The sequence below is a fragment of the Chlorocebus sabaeus genome, chromosome 22, assembly GCF_047675955.1.
Source record: "Chlorocebus sabaeus isolate Y175 chromosome 22, mChlSab1.0.hap1, whole genome shotgun sequence".
Classification (NCBI taxonomy): Eukaryota; Metazoa; Chordata; class Mammalia; order Primates; family Cercopithecidae; genus Chlorocebus; species Chlorocebus sabaeus.
The window spans coordinates 88,586,721-88,610,858 of record NC_132925.1 but is presented as its reverse complement, the minus strand read 5'-3'; the positions used below and the strand labels follow the sequence as shown (position 1 = coordinate 88,610,858).

Genomic DNA, 24,138 nt, shown 5'->3' with positions numbered 1-24,138 from the left:
GGCAGTCAGCAAGTACTTAAATAAACCCTTGCCAATGCAGAATGTTTAGAGTATACCCACTGAATTTTCTTTTTTTTTTTTTTTTGGCTTTTGCCCTCCAACTGCAACTCCCTCAAATTATGGAGACTTTCATCCCCAGCTGTTTGCTTCATGCTGGGCTGTCTTGTAAGTCTGATTTCTGTTTACCCAGAGGATATGATTTGATAGCTACGTAAACACAACAAAGATGAATAAGCTAGGGTTATGAGGGGAGGGCAGATATATCCTAAGCTGTTCTCTACAAAGATTATTGTGGTTTTGGTTATGGCTCCCAGCCTTTCAAGTTCATAAACTAATTGCAGTTTAGTCCGACAGTGATTAGGTTTAAGATAATTACTTTAGAGGGGCTGAAATCTTAAACACTGATTATCTAACCAGAATACCAACTGGAATACTGTATGTTTGCCTTTTCAGGGCACTATGATCCTGGTGTTAATGACACTTGAGATACCATGTTTGTAATCCCAAGGTTTCTTGGGAAGCATGAGTTTAGCAGAAGCAACAAGATAATCTTGAGGTTCTGTCTGAGCTGTAGTAGAACCGTAGTTCATCCCTTGGCTCAGCTCTGAGAGTACATATTCCTGGCTACTGGCATACTTTTCTTGCCAGATAAAATATCTGTAACTCTTCTGACTTCTGTCTTTGTCTACTTTTCCATTCCCTCCTCCCTCCCCATTCCTAGACCATTCTTATTTTACAATTCTACTTGTTACTATCTCCATTCCAGCTATTACTCTTCTAATTGTATTCATTATCATAACACCTTATTCCCTCATTTCTATAGATGTTCATCTGCTATTTAGCTCCCAAGTTTATAGACCAATGAGGTTGAGAGAGGGTGCCTCCTCTCAACCCACAGATCAACGCCTAAATTCTTCATCCTGTTAACAGCTAAACCCATTCACAGTTATAGAGGTAGCACTTCCTAATTCCATAGAGGCTTGACTGTTACAGCCTTCTAGTCAGTAGCTGCAGAGGGGACCCTCAGGAGGGTGCTGTGGAGGTGGAAATTTCAGGAGATTCTAGCTTTGTGCACAACTCCAAGGGTATAAGTAATGAGCCAGAAGGCAGCTCACCTGGGGTGATATTTCAAATACTCCCAAGTTTTGATTAAAGATCATGTGGAGGATCTGAAATCCTCATGGAGTCAAGGCTTGGTTAGTCCCACAAAAGCACCCTCTTTTCTTTGCAGAACGTGATGTCTCCTCTGTTGCTAGCCAGTGCAAGATTAAACTAGCAAGTTACTTCCCACACTTTGACATACTCCCAGCATAAAACATAGCACATCTTAGCTTGCTCATTTCTGATATTTGGGATGCCCTGACTGAAGGTCTTCTTTGGCCATGCTTGTTTCTACTCTGTAGATTTCTCTAGGTTCCTAAATATATAACTTATGTAGTTCAACCCTCTCATTCAGTAGGGCCAGGTGGACCCTAGTTGGATGCTGGGGAACAGAGGGAGAGAGAACTTAATCTCCCAGACCTCAGTCTGTGTTTAATAGACTAGTTCTCTGGGTTATTGGGGTCACTTTAACTTAAATTTCTTTAGCTTTCCAAAATGTTTCTTGAAAATAACTTACACTTTCTGCCTCAAAGTTTTTCTCAAGAATTTTGCTGAACTTTGCAAATTTTCTTCTGGAAAATGTGACTATGTCTTTTCTAGTACTATATAACAGGGTAGAACTGTGGTTCTAAGAAAATGCTTTTGGTTTTGCAGGTCTTATCATTTCTCTGCAGCTTCTTCGTGGAGACATGGAACAGATTCGGAGAGAAAATCCCATGATATTTAATAGGGGATTGGCAATTACAAGAAAATTGGGATTTCCTGATGTCATTATGCCAGGTATGCAGAACTGCTTGGGGCTGGGAAGGTAGATGGGTTAGGATGGAGTCTAGTGCTCCCCTCCTGAGAAGTGGTGAACTGTGCTATGGAGGAGACCTGCAGCTATTAAAATCTCCCACATCCCAAGTCAGACTGCTTACTGCAGTCTGCAGTCAATGGCCTTTCAGCTCTTATAGGCATTTGTTCTTTTCCAGAAGCCCCTACATTGCATTCACCAGTGCAACATGACAATCCAGCAGATAGGTAGGCTTTGTTGTCTTCTATGAAGCCTGGATGGTAGGAGTGAATATGAAACCTTCATGGAGAGTTTTTATACTCTTCCTTCTTTTTCTTAGAAGATAATTGTCTCACAAGAACTTCCTGCTTAAGGGGAAGAATATATCAAAATATATACGTGTAGTATCAGTGAATCCCATATGTGTAGGAATAGCAGATACCTTTCCATTTTCATGTATCAGAAAAATAGATCAGGCAAATGGTATAAATTAGACATTGTGAATATAGCACTACCTGGCCAGCTTCTCAGAAATTGTCTCACCCATTTCATCTAATGCCCAGTGGAGAGCCAGGGCACAAATTGGGAATGCATTGACCCTCAACTGTGGTCCCAGTAGGTCAATATCAGGTTCATGTTTTCTAATTAGGCAGACATGGGTAGGACTGGAAAAGTGGATCCAAATGGGGCATCAGAGCCAAGGGAGTTATCAGGAGTGAAGAAGGGGTAGAGGCATGGTTCAGATGGATGGTAGGTGTTCAGATAACCAGAGAAGATGCAAATAAGGAGAAGAAGATTAGAACAGGTAAATGTCTGGTTGTCTGGATAGATTATAGGAGGAGTGGACTTACCCTCTCAGTTGAGTTTTTTGTTGTTGTTTGTTTGTTTTGAGACAGAGTCTTACTCTGTTGCCCACGCTGGAATGCAGTGGCGCTATCTTGGTTCACTGCGAACTCCACCCCCTAGGTTCAAGCGATTCTCCTGCCTCAGCCTCCCGAGTAGCTGGGACTACACATGTACACCGCCACACCTGGCTAATTTTTGTAATTTTTGTAGGGACAGGGTTTCACCATGTTGGCCAGACTGGTCTCGAACTCCTGACCTCAAGGGATCCAGTGCTGGCATACTGGTCTTGAACTCCTGACCTTGGCCTCCCAAAGTGCTGGGATTACAGGCTTGAGCCACTGCATCTGGCCTCAGTTGAGTTTTAATGCTCTGCTAAAAGCTTATTTGCTTTTATTGTAAAGGGCCAGGCCAGACTAGACTGAACTGATTGTGATCACTTTAAATATCACTTATTTGGAGTTCTTCATGGTGGTTCACTAAATTCTCTTGTTGGAAGCATTTGCCAGCACATACACAAAGGGTTGGGTAGCCTGGGCATAGAGAAGGCCTATGTGATGGGTTCCAGCTGCCTTCCAACTTCCCAGGCTATGCCCAGATTTATTTCCTGTCACCTTCATTCTCCCTCCATAGACACTGTAAATGCAGAGCAAGCTGCCACGCACAGCCGTCATCTTCTACTAATGCACACAGGAGTCTTTTGGATGGGAAACGTAGGCTAGTAGATCAATAATGTTTTTCTCTAAATGCTAGGGAGACTTCATTTTTATGAAAGCTGTTGTAGGGGTAATGACCGCCACAGGACACTTCCACCATCCTGTCGTGACACCTTTCTTAGCTCTTTCTGGGCTACTAATTAGGAAAAGAGCCCAAGCATAGTCAGGCTTCTTGACTATGAAAAAAAAAAAAAAAAGGGTCAGACGCGGTGGCTCACTCCTATAATCCCAGCACTTTGGGAGGCTGAGGTGGGCAGATCAGGAGGTCAGGAGATCGAGACCATCCTGGCTAACATGGTGAAACCCTGTCTCTACTAAAAATACAAAAAATTAGCCGGGCATGGTGGTGGGCACCTGTAGTCCCAGCCACTTGGGAGGCTGAGGCAGGAGAATGGCGTGAACCCGGGAAGTGGAGTTTGCAGTGAGCCGAGATCGCACCACTGCACTCCAGCCGGGGAGACAGAGCGAAACTCCGTCTCAGAAAAACAAACAAACAAAAAGTTACCAAAATTGAAAAAAGAATAAATAGATACCAAAATCAACCTGGTGATCTTTTAAAAATTAGATATCTAGGCTTATGTGGTGGAATGTATCCCAAGGGGATATACTTAAAGTCCTTCCTTTCTCTTAAGAACTTTTCTACGATTCAGATACTACCTTCCTGATAGTCTTCACATACTCCTGGGATTAAAACCAAGTGATCAGAGACTAGAAAGGAACAAGCTTCAGTCAAAAATGTATTTAAGCAAAATTTGATTTTAAGTTACATTGTCAAAATCTCATCTGTGGAAAGAAATCTTTTTTAGGATACTCTGCATCTCTTTGTATCATTGGCACACAGCTAGACATGACTGTGGAAATGTGCAATTTCAAGCATTGGGGAGGCAAGCTGAGGTTAAGGGGATTTTCCCTCCTCTGGGCAGCTAAGATATCGTCATATGATTTTCCCCACAAGGCAGAGATACTGGGCAGTCCTGACAGGCCCAGGGTGGGGCTGTGAGCCTGCCTTTGAAGTACTGAGTGCTATAGCCGAAAGTGAGGACTGATTCATAGGCAGAACAGCCCTTTTCCATAATCTTCCATCCTTTCTCTTCCAGAGAAAAGAACTTTTGCACAGATGGCCACTCCCAGGGTTGTGGGCTATTAACAACTCTCATTTCCCCCTTAATATGCCCCAATATACTGTCAGGAGTAGGTTTGCAGTCCCTGGGCAAAGTGATAGGACTATACCTGCAGTTCCTATTGGATCAGCAGGAAAAGTATGCAGGAGTGTTTTACATTGTGGTCAGCCTGTCTTGGGAAACAGTGACTGTTAAGAAGTCCTTAGGAGTCTTTTTCAAACCCTGGCCACATCTCTACCTGCAGCTAGTCCACCCATCATCTGTGAGAGTGTTTTACTTGAGTTGTACAGTCCCTCAGCTCTCACGGTGCTGGTGTGACCAAGTTACAAGAAATTACAACTTCATCTTCTTGACCCATGAACATGTTGAGAAATAAGAAGGAAAGAAATCATGTCAGTAACTGTGACCATGACAGCATGATAAGTCTGAGAAATTAAAGTAAATGAAAAAATTAGAATTATTCATAAACTGTGATCCTTATTTTAAAACTGTCCAGCATTTGGCGGAAACTATCACTCATTTGGAAAGGTCTTTTTTTTTTTTTTTTTTTTTTTTTTTTGATCAGGATGGCCCAGATAAGTCCTTGTCAAAGCATACTGGCAGAGCTGTAAGGGAGAGTTCACACAGGCTCTAGCCACAGCAGTAGCTAACATATGATTTCTAAAAAGATCTTCTTGACATTCTACCATTGCTTTCCATGAGAGCGTACATACATATCACAGGGATGATGTGAGCATGAGATATTCTGCTCTTCCATGACTGAGGCCATGACTACACAGCCATGCAGTTCTGCTCTTGACCCTTGGTAATGAGCAAGAGGCAACAGTGATACTGCTGATGTTCTGGGAGCTAACCCAGGAAATGCCATCTTAGATTATGGAAGAACAAATAGATATGAGAAATTTAGCCACTTTTTAAAAAACTGAGCATATAACCTTTTGTTAGTTGATCACCATATTTCAGTGGATACTTTTTCTTTCCTTCTGAACTCATTTTAGTGAAGTACAAAAGCTAATAATAACTCTATGGCACACTTTGAGTCCTTTTCTAGATTTTTTAAGAAGATGGGCAGGCAAGACAAACAGGACAGGTGTTCCAGGTAAACAAATTGATGTTAACATTGTTTTCTGTAACTCCTGTGTCAGAATTAACTATAATAAAACTTTAAAGAAAACGGTTAGCCAAAAATGTATAACCTGAAAGAAATGATTTAAAACCTCTAACTCGGGCCAGGCTCAGTGGCTCATGCCTGTAATCCCAGCACTTTGGCAGGCCAAGGCAGGCAGATCACTTGAGGTCAGGAATTCAAGACCATCCTGGCCAACGTGGTGAAACCCCATCTCTACTGAAAATACAAAAATTAGCCCAGGGGTGGTGGTGGGCACCTGTAATCCTGTCTCCTCAGGAGGCTGAGGCAGGAGAATCGCTTGAACCTGGGAGGTGGAGGTTGCAGTGAGCCAAGATGGCACCACTGCACTCCAGCCTGGGTGACAGAGCGAGATCCCAACTCAAACAAAAAACTTAAAATAAAATAAAACCTCCTGCTTGGTCAGACGCAGTGACTCACACCTGTAATCCTAGCACTTTGGGAGGCCAAGGCAGGTGGATCACCTGAGGCCAGACATTCAAGACCAGCCTGGCCAATATGGCAAGACCCCGTCTCTAAAAAAAAAAAAAAAAAAGCAAAAATTAACTGGGCACGGTGGCGTGCACCTGTAGTCCCAGATATTCGGGAGGTTGAGGCATGAGAATTGCTTAAACCCGGGAGATGAAAGTTGCAGTGAGCCAAGATAGTGTCACTGCACTCCAGCCTGTGCGACAGAGCAGAACTTGTCTCAAAACCAAAACCAAAACAAAACAAAAACCTCTTGCTCAAGAAGGGACTGTACCCTTCTTCAGACCATGTCTAAGCCAGCAGAGATGTGCCACCACTTGCTATGGCTGTCTTTCTTTGCTTTCCTGGAAAGTCTGTACCCTGTAGTCAGTGGAAATAAAGGGCTTTGTCATGGTTCTTTGGGAAGCACAATGATTTAACCTGTTTTCTAGGCCTTGAATTTCTGAAGTTATCATTGACTGTAGGTGATATGAGCCAAATTTCATATTAAATGGTTTTCTGTCTTGTCATAAGAAGCCCATCTATGATTCATTATGTTGTTCTAACAGATGACTAAGTTTTTTTCCTAAAGCAGTGGTTCCCGAACCTTAGTGTGCTTCAGAATCACCTGCAAGGACCATAAAACAGATTTCTGGGCCCACCCCAAGAGTTTCTAACTTAGTAGGATTGTGGTGGGACCTGGCAATTTGTGTCTCTCGCAAGCTCTCATATGATGGTGATGCTGCTGGTCTGGGACCCCCTTTGAGAACCAAGTCCTAGAAAGTACTCTGCTTATGGATGCTTCTCCCCTTCTTGATTCCTTGTACTCAATTACTGCTCCCCTCTGGACATATCTATTAGAAGGCAGCTATATAGGTATAACATCCTTTTAGAGGATCCTCTGACTCTTCCCCTTGTGCTCAGAAACACACTCTGTCCTTTTCTTTGACTCCTGACAGAAATGTGCATGTTTCATCACTGACCTTCAAGTGATGTTTCTTTCTTTTCCTGTTTGTCTTAATTGTTCTTGTTTTTCTCTGTGCTGTCCCTTCATTTTCGTCCCTTTCTTTCTGATGCAGAGATGAAGATAGTTGGGTGTAAGTTCTGTCTTTTGTGTCTCTGTCTGCTTATTGCCTGCTTTGTTCTCATCTTCATTTGTTTCATGGAATGTTGCAATACTGGGGTGGGGTGTCATGTACATATTAATAATCCTCATCAGCCTCAACTTCTTGGGTAACTGACAAGACATAAAAAGAAAAGCTACCAGCCCATCCTATAGCACTATGTATTACTTTTGAGTATTCACTAAGATCTGAAGAAACTGGGGACATACTGGAATGTCTAGAAAATCTTAACAAGCTTAAGGTGTATAGATACAGGAAACAATTTTTGTATGAGACTGATCAGTTACATTCATTGAAAAGAAAAGGAATCGTACTTACTCCAAGCCACAAAGAATCAGAAAGGCAGAAAGCTTCTCTGTTTGGCTTTGTTGGGACATACTTCACATGAAAAGGCAAACTAACAGAGACATGGTTTTTGGAAGAAAGCTTTCCTCAAGGGGAGCAATGACATTATTTACCACAAGTGGGTTCATAGCGCTCATCAATCTGAGTGTCAAATGAGGCTATGGCAGTGTATCTAAGGGATGGTTTAAGAATAATCATATCTAGTCTCAAAAGAGGTTGGAAGATCATCACATCCCTGATTCAGGAAAGGAAAAACTATATATAGTGATGTCACACTATGCCCATACCTTTCATCCTGTTAGAGCAAAGAGCATCACTGACTTTGTTGCAATGGAAGCCGGAAGTGTGACACCAAAGACATGGTAAGAAAAAGAAAGAATCCTCCTTTCCTGGGTACTCTAAAGAAGTCCTGTCAAGAGCCTTTTTTTTTTTTTCTTTTTGTCTCTTCCTCAGGAAAATAAGAATACTCCATTGGTTACATACCTAAAACCATCAAAGTTAAATGGTAGCTGACATCGCTACATTTCCATGTATACTGTTAGGAGACATCCTTCTATTCTTCCAACAGATAGGCTTGGCATCATCCCAATTGTACTGAAAGAAAGTCAGTTCTCATCTTACATGATCTTAAGGAAGAGAAAGCACATCTATAGAAACCCCTCCTAATCCTGTCTAGAAGTAGGCAAGGTATAAATAATATAGTATTAAATATTATTGGGCAGTGCGTGGTGGCTCACGTGTGTAATCCCAGCACTTTGGGAGGCCAAAGCAGGCGGATCACCTGAGGTTAGGAGTTCCAGACCAGCCTGGCCAACATGGTGAAACCCCATCTCTACTAAAAATTAAAAAATAGCTCAGCATGGTGGCAGGAGCCTTTAATCCCAGCTACTCAGGAGGCTGAAGCTGGAGAATCGCTTGAACCCGGTAAGTAGAGGTTGCAGTGAGCCAAGATTGCGCCACTGTACACCAGCCTTGGCAACAGAGGGAGACTCCATCCCAAAAACACACACGCACACATATTTATATATAAATATTTAAATACTTAAACCCAGAGCCTCCTAATATGAAGTGTGAGTAATTTATACAGAAGGAATGTGGATATAATAAAGAACTCATATCAGATTTTGGCCAAATTTGTTTGGGGCTTGCCAGATTATTTCTGCTGGGATGGAATTCCTCATAGGCTAGCACTAATGAAACATTTGGCTCCAAGTTCCAAGTAGTACTGGAGTATCTGGCAAGAGATTCTCTTGCTAACAAATGTTCTGGTGTCTGAGCTAGACTTCAGAGGTTGGGAGACCTCTGAGACTACTCTCAGAAGAAATCTGCAAACACATCATGAACTGTTTCTCCAGGGTCACCAGGATGCAGGTCTTCAGAGGATCAGACCTGTCACTCGTCTGTCACAGTGCTCCCTATCTATCCCCCTAAGATTTCTGGAAGCTGAACAGCACTGTTTACTTTTAAGATCCGTTACTCCATAAGCACCTCAGAGTATTCCAGGCCAATCCCTGTCATAATAACATAGCCCCAGGTTCATTACCTTGCTTTGTCCCAGTAGCTGTTTGTCTGGGCACACAAGAATCTGTATTTTTGATGTGCAGTTGCAGTGTAGTGCAGCTGTTCTTCACACATAAACGTTTCTAGCCAGGTATCAGTAAACTATAGCCTATGGGCCAAATCCAGCCAACAGCCTATTTTTGTACTTCTTGCCAGCTAAGAATGTTTTTCTTTTACATGTTAAAAGTGTTGTAAAAACAAAGAACACCTGCCAGAGACATGTGTAGCCAACAAAACCTAAAATATTTACTATTTAGTCTTTTACGGAAAACGTTTGTCGACTCCCATAAACTTAAGTGCCCAGTTTTCTGAGTGCAGCTGTATCAACAGATCCTGTGAGACTGTGAAAGGGACAGATATTTTATTCCAAGACCCTCTTATAAGAAAAAACTCAAATCATTCCACTTCATTCAAGAAACTTTATTGGATGTCACCCAGGCACTAACCACTCAATGTAAGGCATTACTGATGCTGTAAGATGCCCTGCCAACCTTAGGAAGCAGAAGGCACTTAACAAAGGGAGTCAGGGCTGCCCAAGGTCCTTCCTAAAAGAGAGACCCATCATCAGGGCTACCCTCAGAAATACCTACTCCTACTTCTTGTAAAGACTCACCCTCTCAGCACTCCTCCATGCTGCCTAAGAGTTGCCCAGTCCCCCACCCCTACCCAAACTCCATCAGTGTCCTCCCAGCAGACCTCCATGTTCTGGTTTCCTAGTGTTAAACAATGAAGAACATCAGAATCACTTGGTGATTTTTAAAAAAATATATGTACACAAGACCCACTGGAATTTCAAGGTGTGCATGCTAGAAATCTGTTTTCAACAAGTTCCCCAGGTGGTTCGAATGCAATCATCCAGGCACTGGTATGCAAACTAACCTCCAAAACCACTGCTCCATCTTTCTCTTTCTCATCTTCATTGTAATGTGCCTGCCCTCATGCCTGTCTCTCCTGGTAATATTTCCTGGCAGTTAGTGCCAGAGTCTACAGGAGCCTCTTGGAAACAGAGCCTTAACCCAAAGGCATGATCCCACTGGTAGGTTTTGTGAACGTGTAACATGCAATAGGGACAGCTGAAGAGCGGGGGAACCATGGAAGGCTATCTGTAAGGTAGGCAGGCAGGCCTGGGTCATTAGATCCCTGGAGCTTTTCACATTTGCTTCTGCTTATGTTTTCTTCTAGTTCCAGGAGAATTAGTGGAGAGCTTGATTGAAATGATCCCCCAGAGAGATTTTGACAAGAAGCCTCTCCCTCCCAGCAACGTTCATTTTCACAAATTGCCTCTCTTGAAATTGAAACCATAATTGCATAATTACAGCCCATAAGCCCAATAGCCTAATACCTAACCTGGCTGAGAATAGTTCTAGTCTAGACAGGTCTGTTCTCCAAATAAAGAGCAGCTAAAGACCTGATGAAAATAAACTGCTTCAGTCTGTAACTCAGAGGGTAAAATTACTTGTATTGATAAATTTTCTCAACTAGTTGATCACCAATGGCATTCTGTTTTTTTAAAAAATGAAAACTACAGGAATATGTAGCTTAATCCTTCCATTTTGAAACTGGCATTTTACCTTAAAATGCTCTGCCCAGAAACTGAGCATATCTCTGTATGGTCAACACAGATCAAATTCTGTCATTAACAATCTCCAAGAAACTAATTTTATTTATTTATTTATTTTTATTTTATTATTATTTTTTTAAGAGACAGTGTCTCACTCTGTCACCCAGGCTGAAGTACACTGGCATGATCATAGCTCACTGCAGCCTCAAACTCCTAGGCTCAAGCAATCCTCCCTCCTCAGCCTCCTGAGTAGCTAGGACTACAGGTGTGCACTACCATGTTTAGCTAATTAAAAAAAAAAATTTTTTTTTTTGAAGAGCCTCACTATGTTGCCCAGGCTAGTCTGGAACTCTTAGCCTCAAACTATCTCCCCACTTCAGCCTCCTTATAATCCATAGCAGGGATTACAGGTATGAGCCACCATGCTCAGCCCCTAGTTTTATATTAGTAATCTATATAATATATAACTAGGAAAAGTTTGAAAATGTTTCATTTGAAGGACATGTTTATTGATTAACCGGTGTATAGAGCCACAGAAACTAAAAATGTTTGTACAACCTACAATAATGTTGCTGGTAGCCAATAGGTAATTGCTTTTAAAAGCCTCATAGATTATTTTGAGAATAACTTCCAGAGAGTTCAAACCAGGGTAGTATTTAAACCAAGCAGCTATTCTTTAGATTAAGCATTAAAATTTTCTAGACTGTTTGACTCAGAAGAGGATAAAAATTAAAATTTTAGAATAAATAATTTAAAAATTCTAGATTATTCACTTTGTGCTAAATCAGTCTACACATTTACTTAAATTCCATAGGAAAACTAATGTGCAATTAAAAGACTTTTATAAGAAGCCTATTTCAATTGTTAAAAATTCTAGGTATAACTATGATTTATCCCACTATACTAGCAATAACCTGACTTTAAAGGAGAAAGTTAAAATGAAGAAAAATAGTAAAGTTCTCAGTTAAGTTTGGATTTTACTTTCAGGACTGACTTTATTCAGCCTCTGTCCTGACAGTAACAGACTGATGAATTTGAGCTTCCTTTCTCGTTCTACCTGTCTTCCCCACCCAAACCTACCGTGTACTCCTGGGTGCTTTAAATAGTGTACCAAGAGGGCCCAAGCAGCAATGTCCAAAAGGAAGCAGATTAAGATTCTAGACTCATCAGAATTTAAAGCAGAGGCACTTCCCAATCCAAGGGTCTGTGCAGATGTGGTCCTCCAGACTATCCCGCATATGCAACAGTGGCATTTTGGTATGATTTTCAAAACACATTTTCTTTTTCCTTCATGGTAACCTCAAGGTTGCTTGTTTGGGAAAGAAGATGGCTTTCACACATTAGGGAAAGTTCTTAGGGCTCCTGAGGGATAATTAATTACTTGTCATGAACTTTTCTTCCCCACTTTAGCTACAGTATTTTGAGAACCTTCATTATGCCACCAAATAACCATGATTGCAAGATTGCATACCTGTGATAGGAAAATGACCTGAATAATGGAAGGGCTAGTCACAGAGACCCTGAAATCCTCAAATATGTGCCAGTCCTGGTCTATTCCTATTTCCTGCATAAGAGAAACTCAGATGCTTCCATTATTAGAGAGGTAGTCAGTGCAAAAAAGAGAGCATTGTCATTTATCTCTGACCAAACCAGAAAGTCCACTTGCTAACCAAAAACAAACCCTGCTTCTATCATTGTGATTCCAGGTAGTAACATATTTAAATGTACCAGTTTTTCTAAGAACCGAAGTAGAAAAAAATATCTGATTTCCGAATTGGCATGTTTTGCAAGTTGTTTCATTACCTCTCGTTTGGTTTCTTCAGGCTGCTAACACATGTTCACTTTGATCTTACCCATTTTCCTTTGCCATTTTTTCCCTTTGAAGTTTGTTGCCCCCACAGCTTTTACTATTTTTTTCATATGAATAAAACTGGTCATGTTAAAGGTTTAGGAACTTAGAGCAGCCTAAGTACACTCTTATACATGAACAGGCAATGCTGTCTCCCCTCAACTCATCACCCTAAAAAGGAAGATATAACTTGGGTCATTTTAGACTTGAAGTTTGAGCTTCTCCTCCCCCGTCTTGAACAACAGAGATGGGCAAATTGGGCTGGAGTCAGAGCACAGGGAAGCAAAAAAGCACAACACATTGTTGCCTCATTGCCTTACTGCCTATGCTTCTGGAAAGTGATCTCCCAGTGCACTTGCAAACAAAAAGAAGAAAAAGTGACAGGTAGTCCAGTGACCTCTACCTGTCACTCCAGCAGGCAATGGGATTTGGAACAAAGCCTCCAGGAGGAAGGAAAAGTAATATATCCTTTAGTCAGAATGGATGTGGATTGCAAAAAGAAAGCATATAAAAAGTATAAATCTATAAAAGAGAAACCCTTCTTGAGGGAAGAGGGATTAGTAGTTAAAACATAGGCATGTTAAAATGTTATTCCTGTTGATTCTAGAATCTTCCCACTTTGGGAGGCTTACATTGCAGCCATTCTCCTGGAGGGGAGAAACACTGAGCAGTCTGAATATCTACAATCTGAAAGATTCTCCACCCTTGACAAGATGTAGTGAACATCTTTAGAATTCAGACTTAGAGAACACATGACTAACCAACCTGGGTGCTGCTGCATTGATACTGGTAGAATGTCCATCATTATTAACCAAGCTTGGAATGCCCTGAGCAGCCACCCAAGCCCCAGAAGATCCAAATGCTAGCCTAGTTCTCTGTGAAAATGGGGCAGTATGGCTTCTGGAGTCAAAGGATGTGGCATTTCTTTCCCCACAGGTGATATCCGCAATGACCTGTACCTAACCCTGGAGAAGGGGGATTTCGAGAGAGGAGGAAAGAGTGTACAAAAGAATATTGAAGTGACCATGTATGTGCTTTATGCAGATGGAGAAATCTTGAAGGTAAGGCTTGCCAGTCAGTCATTTGGGTTGGAGGATAATCCTATAATAATTCTCTGTGGACTTTATCCAGAGGCCCATTCTCTTCAAGCAGGATTAAAATCACCCCATCAACCTTTTTCTCTGCCTTTTTCTTTCTTGAAGAAAACCCTAAAGTGTGCTTTGATAATGACTTCCAGTATTGTACAGCCATTGTGGAAATTTATTCCAGTGTCTGACCTGAATCCCTCTTGCTCCATTTTAGACCTATTCCCTCTAGTTCTGTCCTACATGTTGCCTCTCCTGCCATTCCACCTAGCATAGAGCTGCCTACTTTTGGTAACTGTTATTAGGTCCCATTCTGCCTTTTTATTCCTTGAGCTAATACAGAAAGTTACTTTGGTCAAGGGTGGAACTTAGACAATCACTTCCTGGTACCAACTTATAGGACAAAGAACAGCAGACTCAGGCCCTGGAAGATTAATTAAAGCCAATGTAGTACAAGTGTCCTTGTACTACATTGTCTTCACTGAAAGTGAAGACTTGGAGTGCTATTTTTCTGTTGCATGTGAGTTTTTTCTTCAGTCATGTCATGGTAAAGTCTGCAGTGAATAACAAGGCATCATTTGCAGCCCGCTTGGTAGAAGACAAATCGGTGTTGTACAAACCTTGCTTCTGTGTGTTGGCAGCAGCCCTGTGAGATAGAACAGGAATGATCATTCCCATTTGACAGAGAAAAAAGGTAAAATTAGTCAAAATCATTTCCCAAATCAAGACAGAAATACAGGAGAATGTTGAAATAGTAGTAGAAACAATGATTTGTGTGTCATTTTAAAAACTTAACTCAAGAACCTAAGCCTGTTCACTGTTTGCATGGAGTGTGCCAGTGGCAGGAGAATGGTCAGCTGATCACATCACCCCTGTGTGGACAGGGACCTACACTGGATTATGTGGCCCAAAGCTTCCTGTCATCCAGACAAGGGCATGGGCAGTACTGAGACTGCATCTTCATGGCAATATTTGGGAGATGGGTTAAGTTAAATCTGGCCTAACTTGGTTATATCTAAAGAAAGTCAGCCAAGGGTGACCTAAAATGCCAGTCCAGTGTGGAACTGAGGACAATTAGAAAACAGGCTCTGTCCACTTTGTAATTTAATTTTTTTTCTGATCTGGTAAAATGTTACAAAAAGTTGACTTTTCTCATGCAGCTTGTTGTTTCTCTTCTTAGTGAGGATGAAGAGCCTACCTTAGTGATTTAGATGTACCACCCTGCTTCTCTCTGTTTTTGAGGAGTGCATGTGGTTACTTTCACCCCAAAGAAAACAAGCAGCATTGTGACTGCTGATTTCATATACCATCTACATAACTGTTTCCAAAAGTATTGAATTTAAATCAAATGCATTTTCTTATCTCATAGATGTTGATTAGAGCAAAAATGAGACCTTTAGACAAGAGAAAGAAAAGTGTCCTAGTGACACAGAAATCCAGACATTTCCTACCAGGAAGATGACATCTTATTTTGTTTCTTTCTTCCAGGATTGCATCAGCTTGGGTTCAGGAGAGCCAAATAGGAGTTCCTACCACTCCTTTGTCCTCTACCACAGTAATAGTCCTCGCTGGGGAGAAATTATCAAATTGCCTATCCCCATTGACCGGTTCCGGGGCTCCCACCTGCGCTTCGAGTTCAGACATTGTTCCAGTGAGTTAGACTTCCCCCGCCACACACACACATTCCCTTGAGAATATAAATATAACTCTCTCCTCTCTGGAACAGAATTAAGTGGATTCTTATTATTTGGGCAAGAAAATGAGGAGTTAGGAATAGATAGATACTCAGAGATGGGTTGTCACCAGAGGCTGTTCTTGGGACTGTAAAAGCAGTGATGCAAAACCACAAAGTCTTGTGTTGGCCCTTCCTAGTGTCTGACCTAGTGTCTGAAATTATTATCCATTGTCATTCTCCTTTGAATATTCCTTTGTACCATTATTAAACTCCTTATTAAAGAGACCCTGGTTCATCAAGACCAGCAATTTAGTTTCTTTTTGGGTCTAGGTAGCCTATATGCCTTGAGTATGAATGGAAACTTATTTCAGTACATTCTCATCGTTCCTGCAGTCAGGTTGCCACCTAGTTAAAGAAAGAGGTGAGGAACAAAAGCATAGGTGATAAGCACAAGGAGAATTTCCATGAGGAAGCAGAGTGGAAGGCAAAAAACAACTAATACTTGGCTCTGATTGCAGCAAAGGACAAAGGGGAAAAGAAACTCTTTGGCTTTGCATTCTCACCCCTGATGCGTGATGATGGCACCACCCTCTCAGATGATATTCACGAGCTTTATGTGTACAAGGTATGAAGCCTAGCTGCCTTTCATCCACACCCTTCACCTGCCCTGAGGCCGCTCTCACATATGGTTCTCAGTTAGGTGGTTTTCACTGGGCAGGCCAGAAGACCCAGGGAAGTGCACTGATGGGTGACAATGGGACATCTTTGATCAGGCTTCTGTCTTCTAAGTGCAGTGGCCTTCCTCCCACAAGTAATCCCAACAGGTTCTTTGTTTTCTACTTCTCACTTCACTGGATGGAAATCTATTACCAACCCCTCATTGCCATTGTGGTCTTGTTTAGTACATTCTTAGACCTGCTATTTGAGATCATGGTACTGTTAGCTGCCACAGCATAGCTGCCACGCAAGGTTACTTGCACATCAGGTGGCAACCACATGCCCTACCATACTCTGTTTAAAAGGCACATGAGCTGTTCTAGGGAGTTTCTGAACAGAAAGTACTCTTCCAAGATGACCTGAGGCTCAGTGTTCAGCCTTAGGAAGATGAGAGCAAATATCAGCCCAGAAATTCCTAGGATCTGGTTTTTGCATGTTGCATGGCTCAGGGGACATTTTTTTCTCCATTTTTGCCTACAGTGTGATGAGAATAGCACGTTTAATAACCATGCTCTGTACCTGGGCCTGCCTTGCTGCAAAGAGGACTACAATGGCTGCCCTAATATCCCGTCTAGCCTCATCTTCCAGCGCAGCACCAAAGAGTCTTTCTTCATCTCCACTCAGCTCTCCTCTACCAAACTCACCCAGAATGGTAGGTGATACTGCCTGCACGGTAGTGCCCTCCACCCTCCTCCATTGTTTACTCCACATTACTAGTGCATGTGAAGGGAGACAGAAATTATTCCTTCTTGATGCCATAATAATGAGCTTCTTTTCTTTTGAAGTTGAAGGAATCACTCAGCAATAGCAGCCTACAAGGTTTTCCATGGTTTTAGTAGCTCCACAATACATCCGGAGTTCACAGATGAGTCTTTGGCCTTGATCTCAGTCTGCGGTGATGCTTGCAGCTAGTTCTGTTCCTCTAGATTTCACCTGTCCTTGACTGGGAGAGTCTGGGCCTTGCTTGACCTTACAATAGCCAGGGTTTGGCCATGTGCAGTGACTCATGCCTGTAATCCCAGCACTTTGGGAGGCTGAGGCGGGCAGATCACTTGAGGTCAGGAGTTCGAGACCAGCCTGGTCAACATGGTGAAACACCATCTCTGCTAAAAATACGAAAATTACCTGGACATGATGGCGCATGCCTGTAATCCCAGCTACTCAGGAGGCTGAGGCAGGAGAATTACTTCAATTCAGGAGGCAGAGGTTGCAGTGAGCTGAGATCGCGCAACCGCACTCCAGCCTGGAAAACAGAGTGAGACTCTGTCTTAAAAAAAAAAAAAAAGACGGCCGGGCGCGGTGGCTCAAGCCTGTAATCCCAGCACTTTGGGAGGCCGAGACGGGCGGATCACGAGGTCAGGAGTTCGAGACCATCCTGGCTAACACGGTGAAACCTCGTCTCTACTAAAAAGTACAAAAAGCTAGCCGGGCGAGGTGGCGGGCGCCTGTAGTCCCAGCTACTCGGGAGGCTGAGGCAGGAGAATGACGTAAACCCAGGAGGCAGAGCTTGCAGTGAGCTGAGATCCGGCCACCGCACTCCAGCCCGGGCAACAGAGTGAGACTCCGTCTCAAAAAAAAAAAAAAAAAAAAAGACAAAAAATAGCCAGGGTTCATCCTCTTTTGGTCTTGCTTTCTAGTGGACCTCCTAGCTCTGCTGAAGTGGAAGGCCTTCCCTGACCGGATCATGGATGTACTAGGGCGGCTGCGGCATGTCAGTGGGGAGGAAATTGTTAAGGTATGCCTTCCACGTAATTTAAACATACTGCATGAGGAAGAATCTGGGCAGAAGACCTTGCTTTGTCATGATTTTTGCCAATAACCCTGTGAGACTGTTTCATCAGATTGTTGTTTTTTGTTGTTGTTGTTGTTGTTAGCTTCCTTTTCTTCTTTTGGAATACTTTTGATTTTATTTTTAACTTACAAATAATAATTGTTTATCTGTATGGGATACGATATGATGTTTTGACAATGCAGAATATATGTTCACAATGCAGAATGACCACAACTTTCCCTCATCCTTTGGTATTCCTCATTGCACTTTCTACTACTATATGTTCAATTTTTTATATTCCACATATAAGTGTCATAGTGTGGTCTTTCTGTGCCTGACTTAATTTCACGTAGCTTAATGTCCTCCAGTTCTATCCATGTTGTCTCAAACGACAGGATCTCTCCCGTTTTAAGGCTGAATAGCATTCCACTGTGTTTATATGCCATGTTTTCTTTTTTTATTTTATAATTTCAGCTTTTATTTTAGATTTAATGGGTACTTGTGCAGGTCTGTTACATAAATATATTACATGATGCTGAGGTTTGAGATACGAATGATGCGATCACTAACATACTGAGCATAGTACCCAGCCGTTAGTTTTTCAACCCTTGCCGCCATCCCGCCCCACTCTAGTAGTCCCCAGTGTCTGCTGTTACCATTTTTATGTCCACGGGTACCTAATGTTTAGCTCCCAGTTACAAGTGAGAACATGCAGTATTTGGTTTTCTGTTCCTGCTAGTTTCCGTAGAATAATGGCCTCTAGTTGCATACGTGTTGCTACAAAGGACATGGTTTTCTTCTTTTTTATCTGCATGGTATTCCATGGCATACATGTGCCACATTGTCCTTTTTTTTTTTTTTTTTTTGAGACAGAGTCTCACTCTGTCGCCAGGCTGGAGTGCAGTGACGCAATCTTGGTTCACTGCAACCTCTGCCTCCCAGGTTCAAGCGATTCTCTTGCCTCAGCCTCCAGAGTAGCTAGGACTACAGGCGCGTGCCACCACGCCCAGCTAATTTCTGTATTTTTAGTAGAGATGGAGTTTCACCATGTTGGCCAGGATGGTCTCCATCCCTTGACCTCGTGATCCGCCCACCTTGGCTCCCAAAGTACTGGGATTACAGGTGTGAGCCACCGCGCCCAACCTGTGTACCACATTTTCTTTATCCAGTTCACTGCTGATGGACACCTAGATTGATTCCATGTCTTATGATATTGTGAATAATACCACAATGAACATTCAAATGCATGGGTCTTTTTGGTAGGATGATTTTTTCTTCTTTTGGATATATACACAGTAATAAGATTGCTGGGTCAAATGGTAGTTCTGAGTTTTTTTTTTTTTTAGTAAATCTCCAAACTGCTTCCCACAGGAGCTAAACTAATTTACATTCCCACCAAGAAGGTATAAGAGTTCCCTTTTCTCTGCAGCTTCAACAGCATCTGTTATTTTTTTACCTTTTTTTTTTTTTTTGAGACGGAGTCTTGCTCTGTTGCTCAGGCTGGAGTGCAGTGGCATGATCTCAGGTCATTGCAAACTCTGCCTCCTGGGTTCAACTGATTCTCCTACCTCAGCCTCCCAGGTAGCTGGGATTACAGGTGTGTGCTACCATGCCTGGCTAATTTTCATATTTTTAGTAGAGACAGGGTTTCGCCATGTTGGCCAGGCTGATCTCGAACTCCTGACCTCAAGTGATTCGCCTGCCTCAGCCTCTCAAAGTGCTGGGATTATAGAAGTGAGTCACCATGCCCAGGCTTTTTGACATTTTAATAGTCACTCTGACTGGTGTGAGATAGTATCTCATCGTGGTTTTAATTTGCATTTCCCTGATGATTAATGATGGTGAACATTTTTTCATACATTTGTTGGCTGTTTGTATATCTTCTTTTGAGAAATGTTTATTCATGTCCTTTGTCCCAGTTTTTGATGGGATTATTTGTGGTTTTTTGCTGATCTGTTTGAACTCCTTGTAGATTCTGGATACTAGCCCTTTGTTGGATGCATGGTTTGCAAATATTTTCTCATACTCTGAGGGTTGTCTGTTTACTCTGTTGATATTTCTTTTGCTGCTAGCATCATTTATTGAACACGGAGTTATGTCCTTATTGTTATTTTTGTTGATTTTGTCAAAGATCAGATGGCTGTAGGTAGGCTATTTTATTTTGAGGCTCTCTGTTGTGTTCCATTGGTCTGTGTGTCTGTTTTTGTACCAGTATGATGCATTTTTGGTACTGTAGCCTGGTAGTGTAGTTTGAAATTGGGTGATGTGATGCCAACAGCTTTGTTCTTTTTGCCTGGGATTGCTTTGGCTATTTGGGCTCTTTTTCAGTTCCATATTAATTTTAGAATAGTTTCTTCTAATTCTGTGAAAGCTGATGTTGGTAGTTTGATAGGAATAGTGTTGAATCTATAGATTGCTTTGGGCAGTATGGCCATTTTAATAATGTCGATTCTTCCAACCCATGAGCACAGGATGTTTTTCTATTTGTTTGTGTCATTTATTTTTTCTTTCAGCAGTATTATTTATTTATTTGTTTGTTTGTTTTGAGATGGAGTCTCGCTCTTGTTGCCCAGGCTGGAGTGCAATGGTGCAATCTTGGCTCTCTGCAACCTCCGCCTCCCGGATTCAAGTGATTCTCCTGCCTCAGCCTCCCTAGTAGCTGGGATTATAGGCATGTGCCACCATGCCTTGCTAATTTTTTTTTGTATTTTTAGTAGAGACGAGGTTTCACCATGTTAGTCAGGCTGGTCTTGAACTCCTGACCTCAAGTGATCCTCCCATCTTGGTCTCCCAAAGTGCTGGGATTACAGGCCTGAGCCACCGCAACTGTCCTCTTTCAGCAGTATTCTGTAGTTATGCTTGTAGAAGTCTTTCACCACTTCAGTTAGATGTATTCCTAGGTATTTTGCGTGTATTGCTACTGTAAATGCAATTGCATTCTTGATTTGGCTCTCAGCTTGAATGTTGTTGGTATAGAGAAAAGCTACTGGCTTTTTTTAACATATACCACATTTTATTTATCCATTCATCTGCTGATGAACACCTAGGTTGTTTCCATATCTTAGCTATTATGAATAATTTTGCAGTGAACATGGAAATGCAGACATCTCCCATGTTCTGAAGATGTCCAAGACATCTTCAGCCTACTGATTTCAATTTCTTTGGACATATACCCAGTAGTGGGATTGCTGGCTTATATGGTAATACTATTTTTAGTTTTCTGAGAAACCTCTATACTGTTTTCCATAATGGCTGTATTAATTTACATTCCCAGCAACAGTGCATAAGAATTCCTTTTTGTCCACATGCTCACCAACACTTGTTATGTTTTATCTGTTGGTAATAGCTCTCCCAACTGGGATGAGGTGACATCTTATTGTGGTTTTGATTTGCATTTCCCTGATGATTAGTGATGATGAGTGTTTTTTCATATGTCTATTGGCCATTTGTGTATCTTCTTTTGAGAAATGTCTACTCAGGTCCTTTTTCCCATCTTTTTGATTGGGTTGTTTCCTTGCTAGTGAGTTGTTTGAATTCTTTATACATTTTGGATATTAGTTCCTTATCAGAGATACATGGTTTGGAAATATTTTCTTCCAATCCATGAGTTGTCTGTTTTTTGTATCAGTTTTTGTTGCCTTTGCTTTGGGGGTCATACTCAAGAAATCATACTTTGGGATTTTTTTGTTAGCTTCTGTTTTTAAAGGTATATAGCATATCAGTTTATTAACTTTTAAAAACTATATTTAAGCCTGATATCTTTCTGGCTCTACTCTCCTAATTTTAAGAACTCCAAATACTGCTCATTGACTTGTACCTGCTGATTTTGTCTAGTCTCTCACTTGGAGTCCATAATACCTTCCTTTCTTACCCCTACATTAACTGTACCTTTGTGACATTCCCTATCTAATGGCTTTAGCAGGCTGACATCAACACTGCCGGTCCCCAGTTGCCTTCATAGGGCTTTTCTGGGCAGAGTGTTTCCCCTTAGCTCAATAAAAACCCCAGGCACTTCCTAGTGGTGAAAGCCCATCAGGTGAATCCTACACAGTGGACTAAACTCTACAGAGGAAAATGAAAGTATTTTTCGTTATCAGCAAGCAATGGAATGTAGACTAGAGATTAAATCTGGAGGAGGCATCCTGTCCATAATGAACATTGTTAGCTTTGCCATCGTGTCAAATGATTTAGAAAAAATGCACCATCTAATTTTGCTTTCATAGCTCCATTAACTCAATAATATACAACATAGTGTTTCCAAATGAGGAAGAGTTTTAAAGTCTGTATACCACTGTGTACTTTCATGAAGTTGATGTATGAATGTTGTTTTAATTATGTGATCAGATTATCATAAAAATTTTTAAACTATTCAGAACAATCTAATGCTAGTTTTGAAACTTAAGATAAATTCATACTCCTATTTTCCTTCTAAGAATGTTGAAAACATCAACCAGTAAACAAGATATTAAGAAGTCTGTTGCCTTTTCAAGGGTGAGCTTTTATATTCCTGAGAAGAGAACATCCTAACCAGCATATCTGGTTTTAGCATCAATAATTTGTCTCCAGCTAGCTAGAAGATGAAGGGGTGGCCTGCCCCTCCACACCTGTGGGCATTTCTCATTAGGTGGAACGAGAGACTTGAGAAAAGAAATGAGACATAGAGACAAAGTATAGAGAAAGAAAAAGTGGGACCGGCACTCAGCATACAGAGGACCCATGCCAGCACCGGTCTCTGAGTTCTCTCAGTATTTATTGATCATTATCTTTATCATCTTAGAAAAAAGGGAAGTAGCAGGATAATAGGACCATCGTAGGGAGAAGGTCAGCAGTAAGACATATGAATAAAGATCTCTGTGACATGAATAAGTTTAAGGAAAAGTGCTGTGCCTTGATATGCATTTGCAAACATCTCCATAAACCTTTTCAGTGCATAAAGAGCAGCATTGCCGCTAGCACGTCCCACCTTCAGCCCTAAGGCGGTTTTTTCCTTTCTCAGTAAACAGAACATACAATCAGGTTTTACACCGAGATGTTCCATTGCCCAGGAACAGGCAGGAGACAGATGCTTTTCTCTATCTCAACTGCCAAGAGGCCTTCTTTCCTCTTATACTAGTCCTCAGCACAGACCCTTCACGGGTGTCAGGCTGGGGGACGATCAGGTCTTTCCCTTCCCACAAGGCCATATTTCAGACTATCACATGGGGAGAAACCTTGGACAATACCTAGCTTTCCTAGGCAGAGGTCCCTGCGACCTTTGGCAGTGTATGTGTCCCTGGGTACTTAAGATTAAGAGAATGGTGATAACTTTTCACAAGCATACCGCCTTCAGGCATTTGTTTAACAAAGCACACCCTGCACAGCCCAAAATCCATTAAACCTTGAGTCACCACAGCACGTGTCTCTTGCAAGGACAGGGTTGGGGGTAGGGTCACAGATTAACAGCATCTCAAATACAGAACAAAATGGAGTCTCTTATGTCTACTTCTTTCTATATAGACACAGGAATAGTCTGATCTCTCTTTTCCCCACAGAAGAGAATGTAAAGAGAATGTGCTAGCATTTTGAAATATGTTTACTTCTTACTGGAAGATTTCAGGCATATACAGAAGTATATAGAATAGTATAAAGAACCAACCCAGCCCCAAAGACTGTTAACCCGTGGCCAGTCTTGACCCATCATTATTACCCCTATCTACACCTTCTGCCTCATATTTTTCAGAAATAATTGTAAACATTGTATCTTATAAACTGGAAGAAGGATATACTTGAGTTTTAAAGGCTGCAAGTGTACATCAATATTTATTATTCTCTTCCTTTGTTTTGCATCTAAAAAATAGTCACATGCTCAAACAACAAAAATACTGCCACATTTTTTACCCCCACTGACAGCCCTCATTGACTGCATTCTCCCTTCTCCTGTAATACTAATTCTTAGACCAAAAAATAATGTCTGTAGGTAAAGCCTAGTTTGCCATACCCTTATCCAAATATACTCTATATAGTTAGGCCACAGTAGAGAGCAAGAGACTACTGAACTTTTGGGGATACCAGTAAAGTGAGCTCTTTTTCTCAAAATAAATTTAGCATCAGTATCACTTAGATTGTTTTTATTTCAAAATTGCTATTCTGCATAGGTGTTCTGTGGTTTTTAGGTCATTGCCCTTTCCTTAGACATGTATCACCCACCGAACAGGAAGAGCCTCTCTTAAGTCTTTCTTGGGGCCCTTTGGGCTATAAGCCAACACCCCAAGTCCACCTAGTTATCACTTAGCTGGGTGGAGGGTCAGGGTACTAGATGATT

General features: G+C 41.6%; 1 protein-coding gene across 5 annotated transcripts in view; it reads left to right on the top strand.

Moving 5' to 3' along the window:
- Nucleotides 1-24,138, top strand: part of DOCK3 (dedicator of cytokinesis 3) — a 675,444-nt gene that overhangs the window by 508,395 nt on the left and 142,911 nt on the right. For all 5 annotated transcript variants that reach the window (XM_073010128.1, XM_073010127.1, XM_073010126.1 and 2 more), the window contains exons 14-19: nucleotides 1,756-1,881; nucleotides 13,526-13,650; nucleotides 15,163-15,325; nucleotides 15,868-15,974; nucleotides 16,547-16,718; nucleotides 17,704-17,801. In XM_073010128.1, coding sequence (XP_072866229.1) covers nucleotides 1,756-1,881; nucleotides 13,526-13,650; nucleotides 15,163-15,325; nucleotides 15,868-15,974; nucleotides 16,547-16,718; nucleotides 17,704-17,801 — 791 coding nt within the window. The remainder of the gene's footprint in view (nucleotides 1-1,755; nucleotides 1,882-13,525; nucleotides 13,651-15,162; nucleotides 15,326-15,867; nucleotides 15,975-16,546; nucleotides 16,719-17,703; nucleotides 17,802-24,138) is intronic.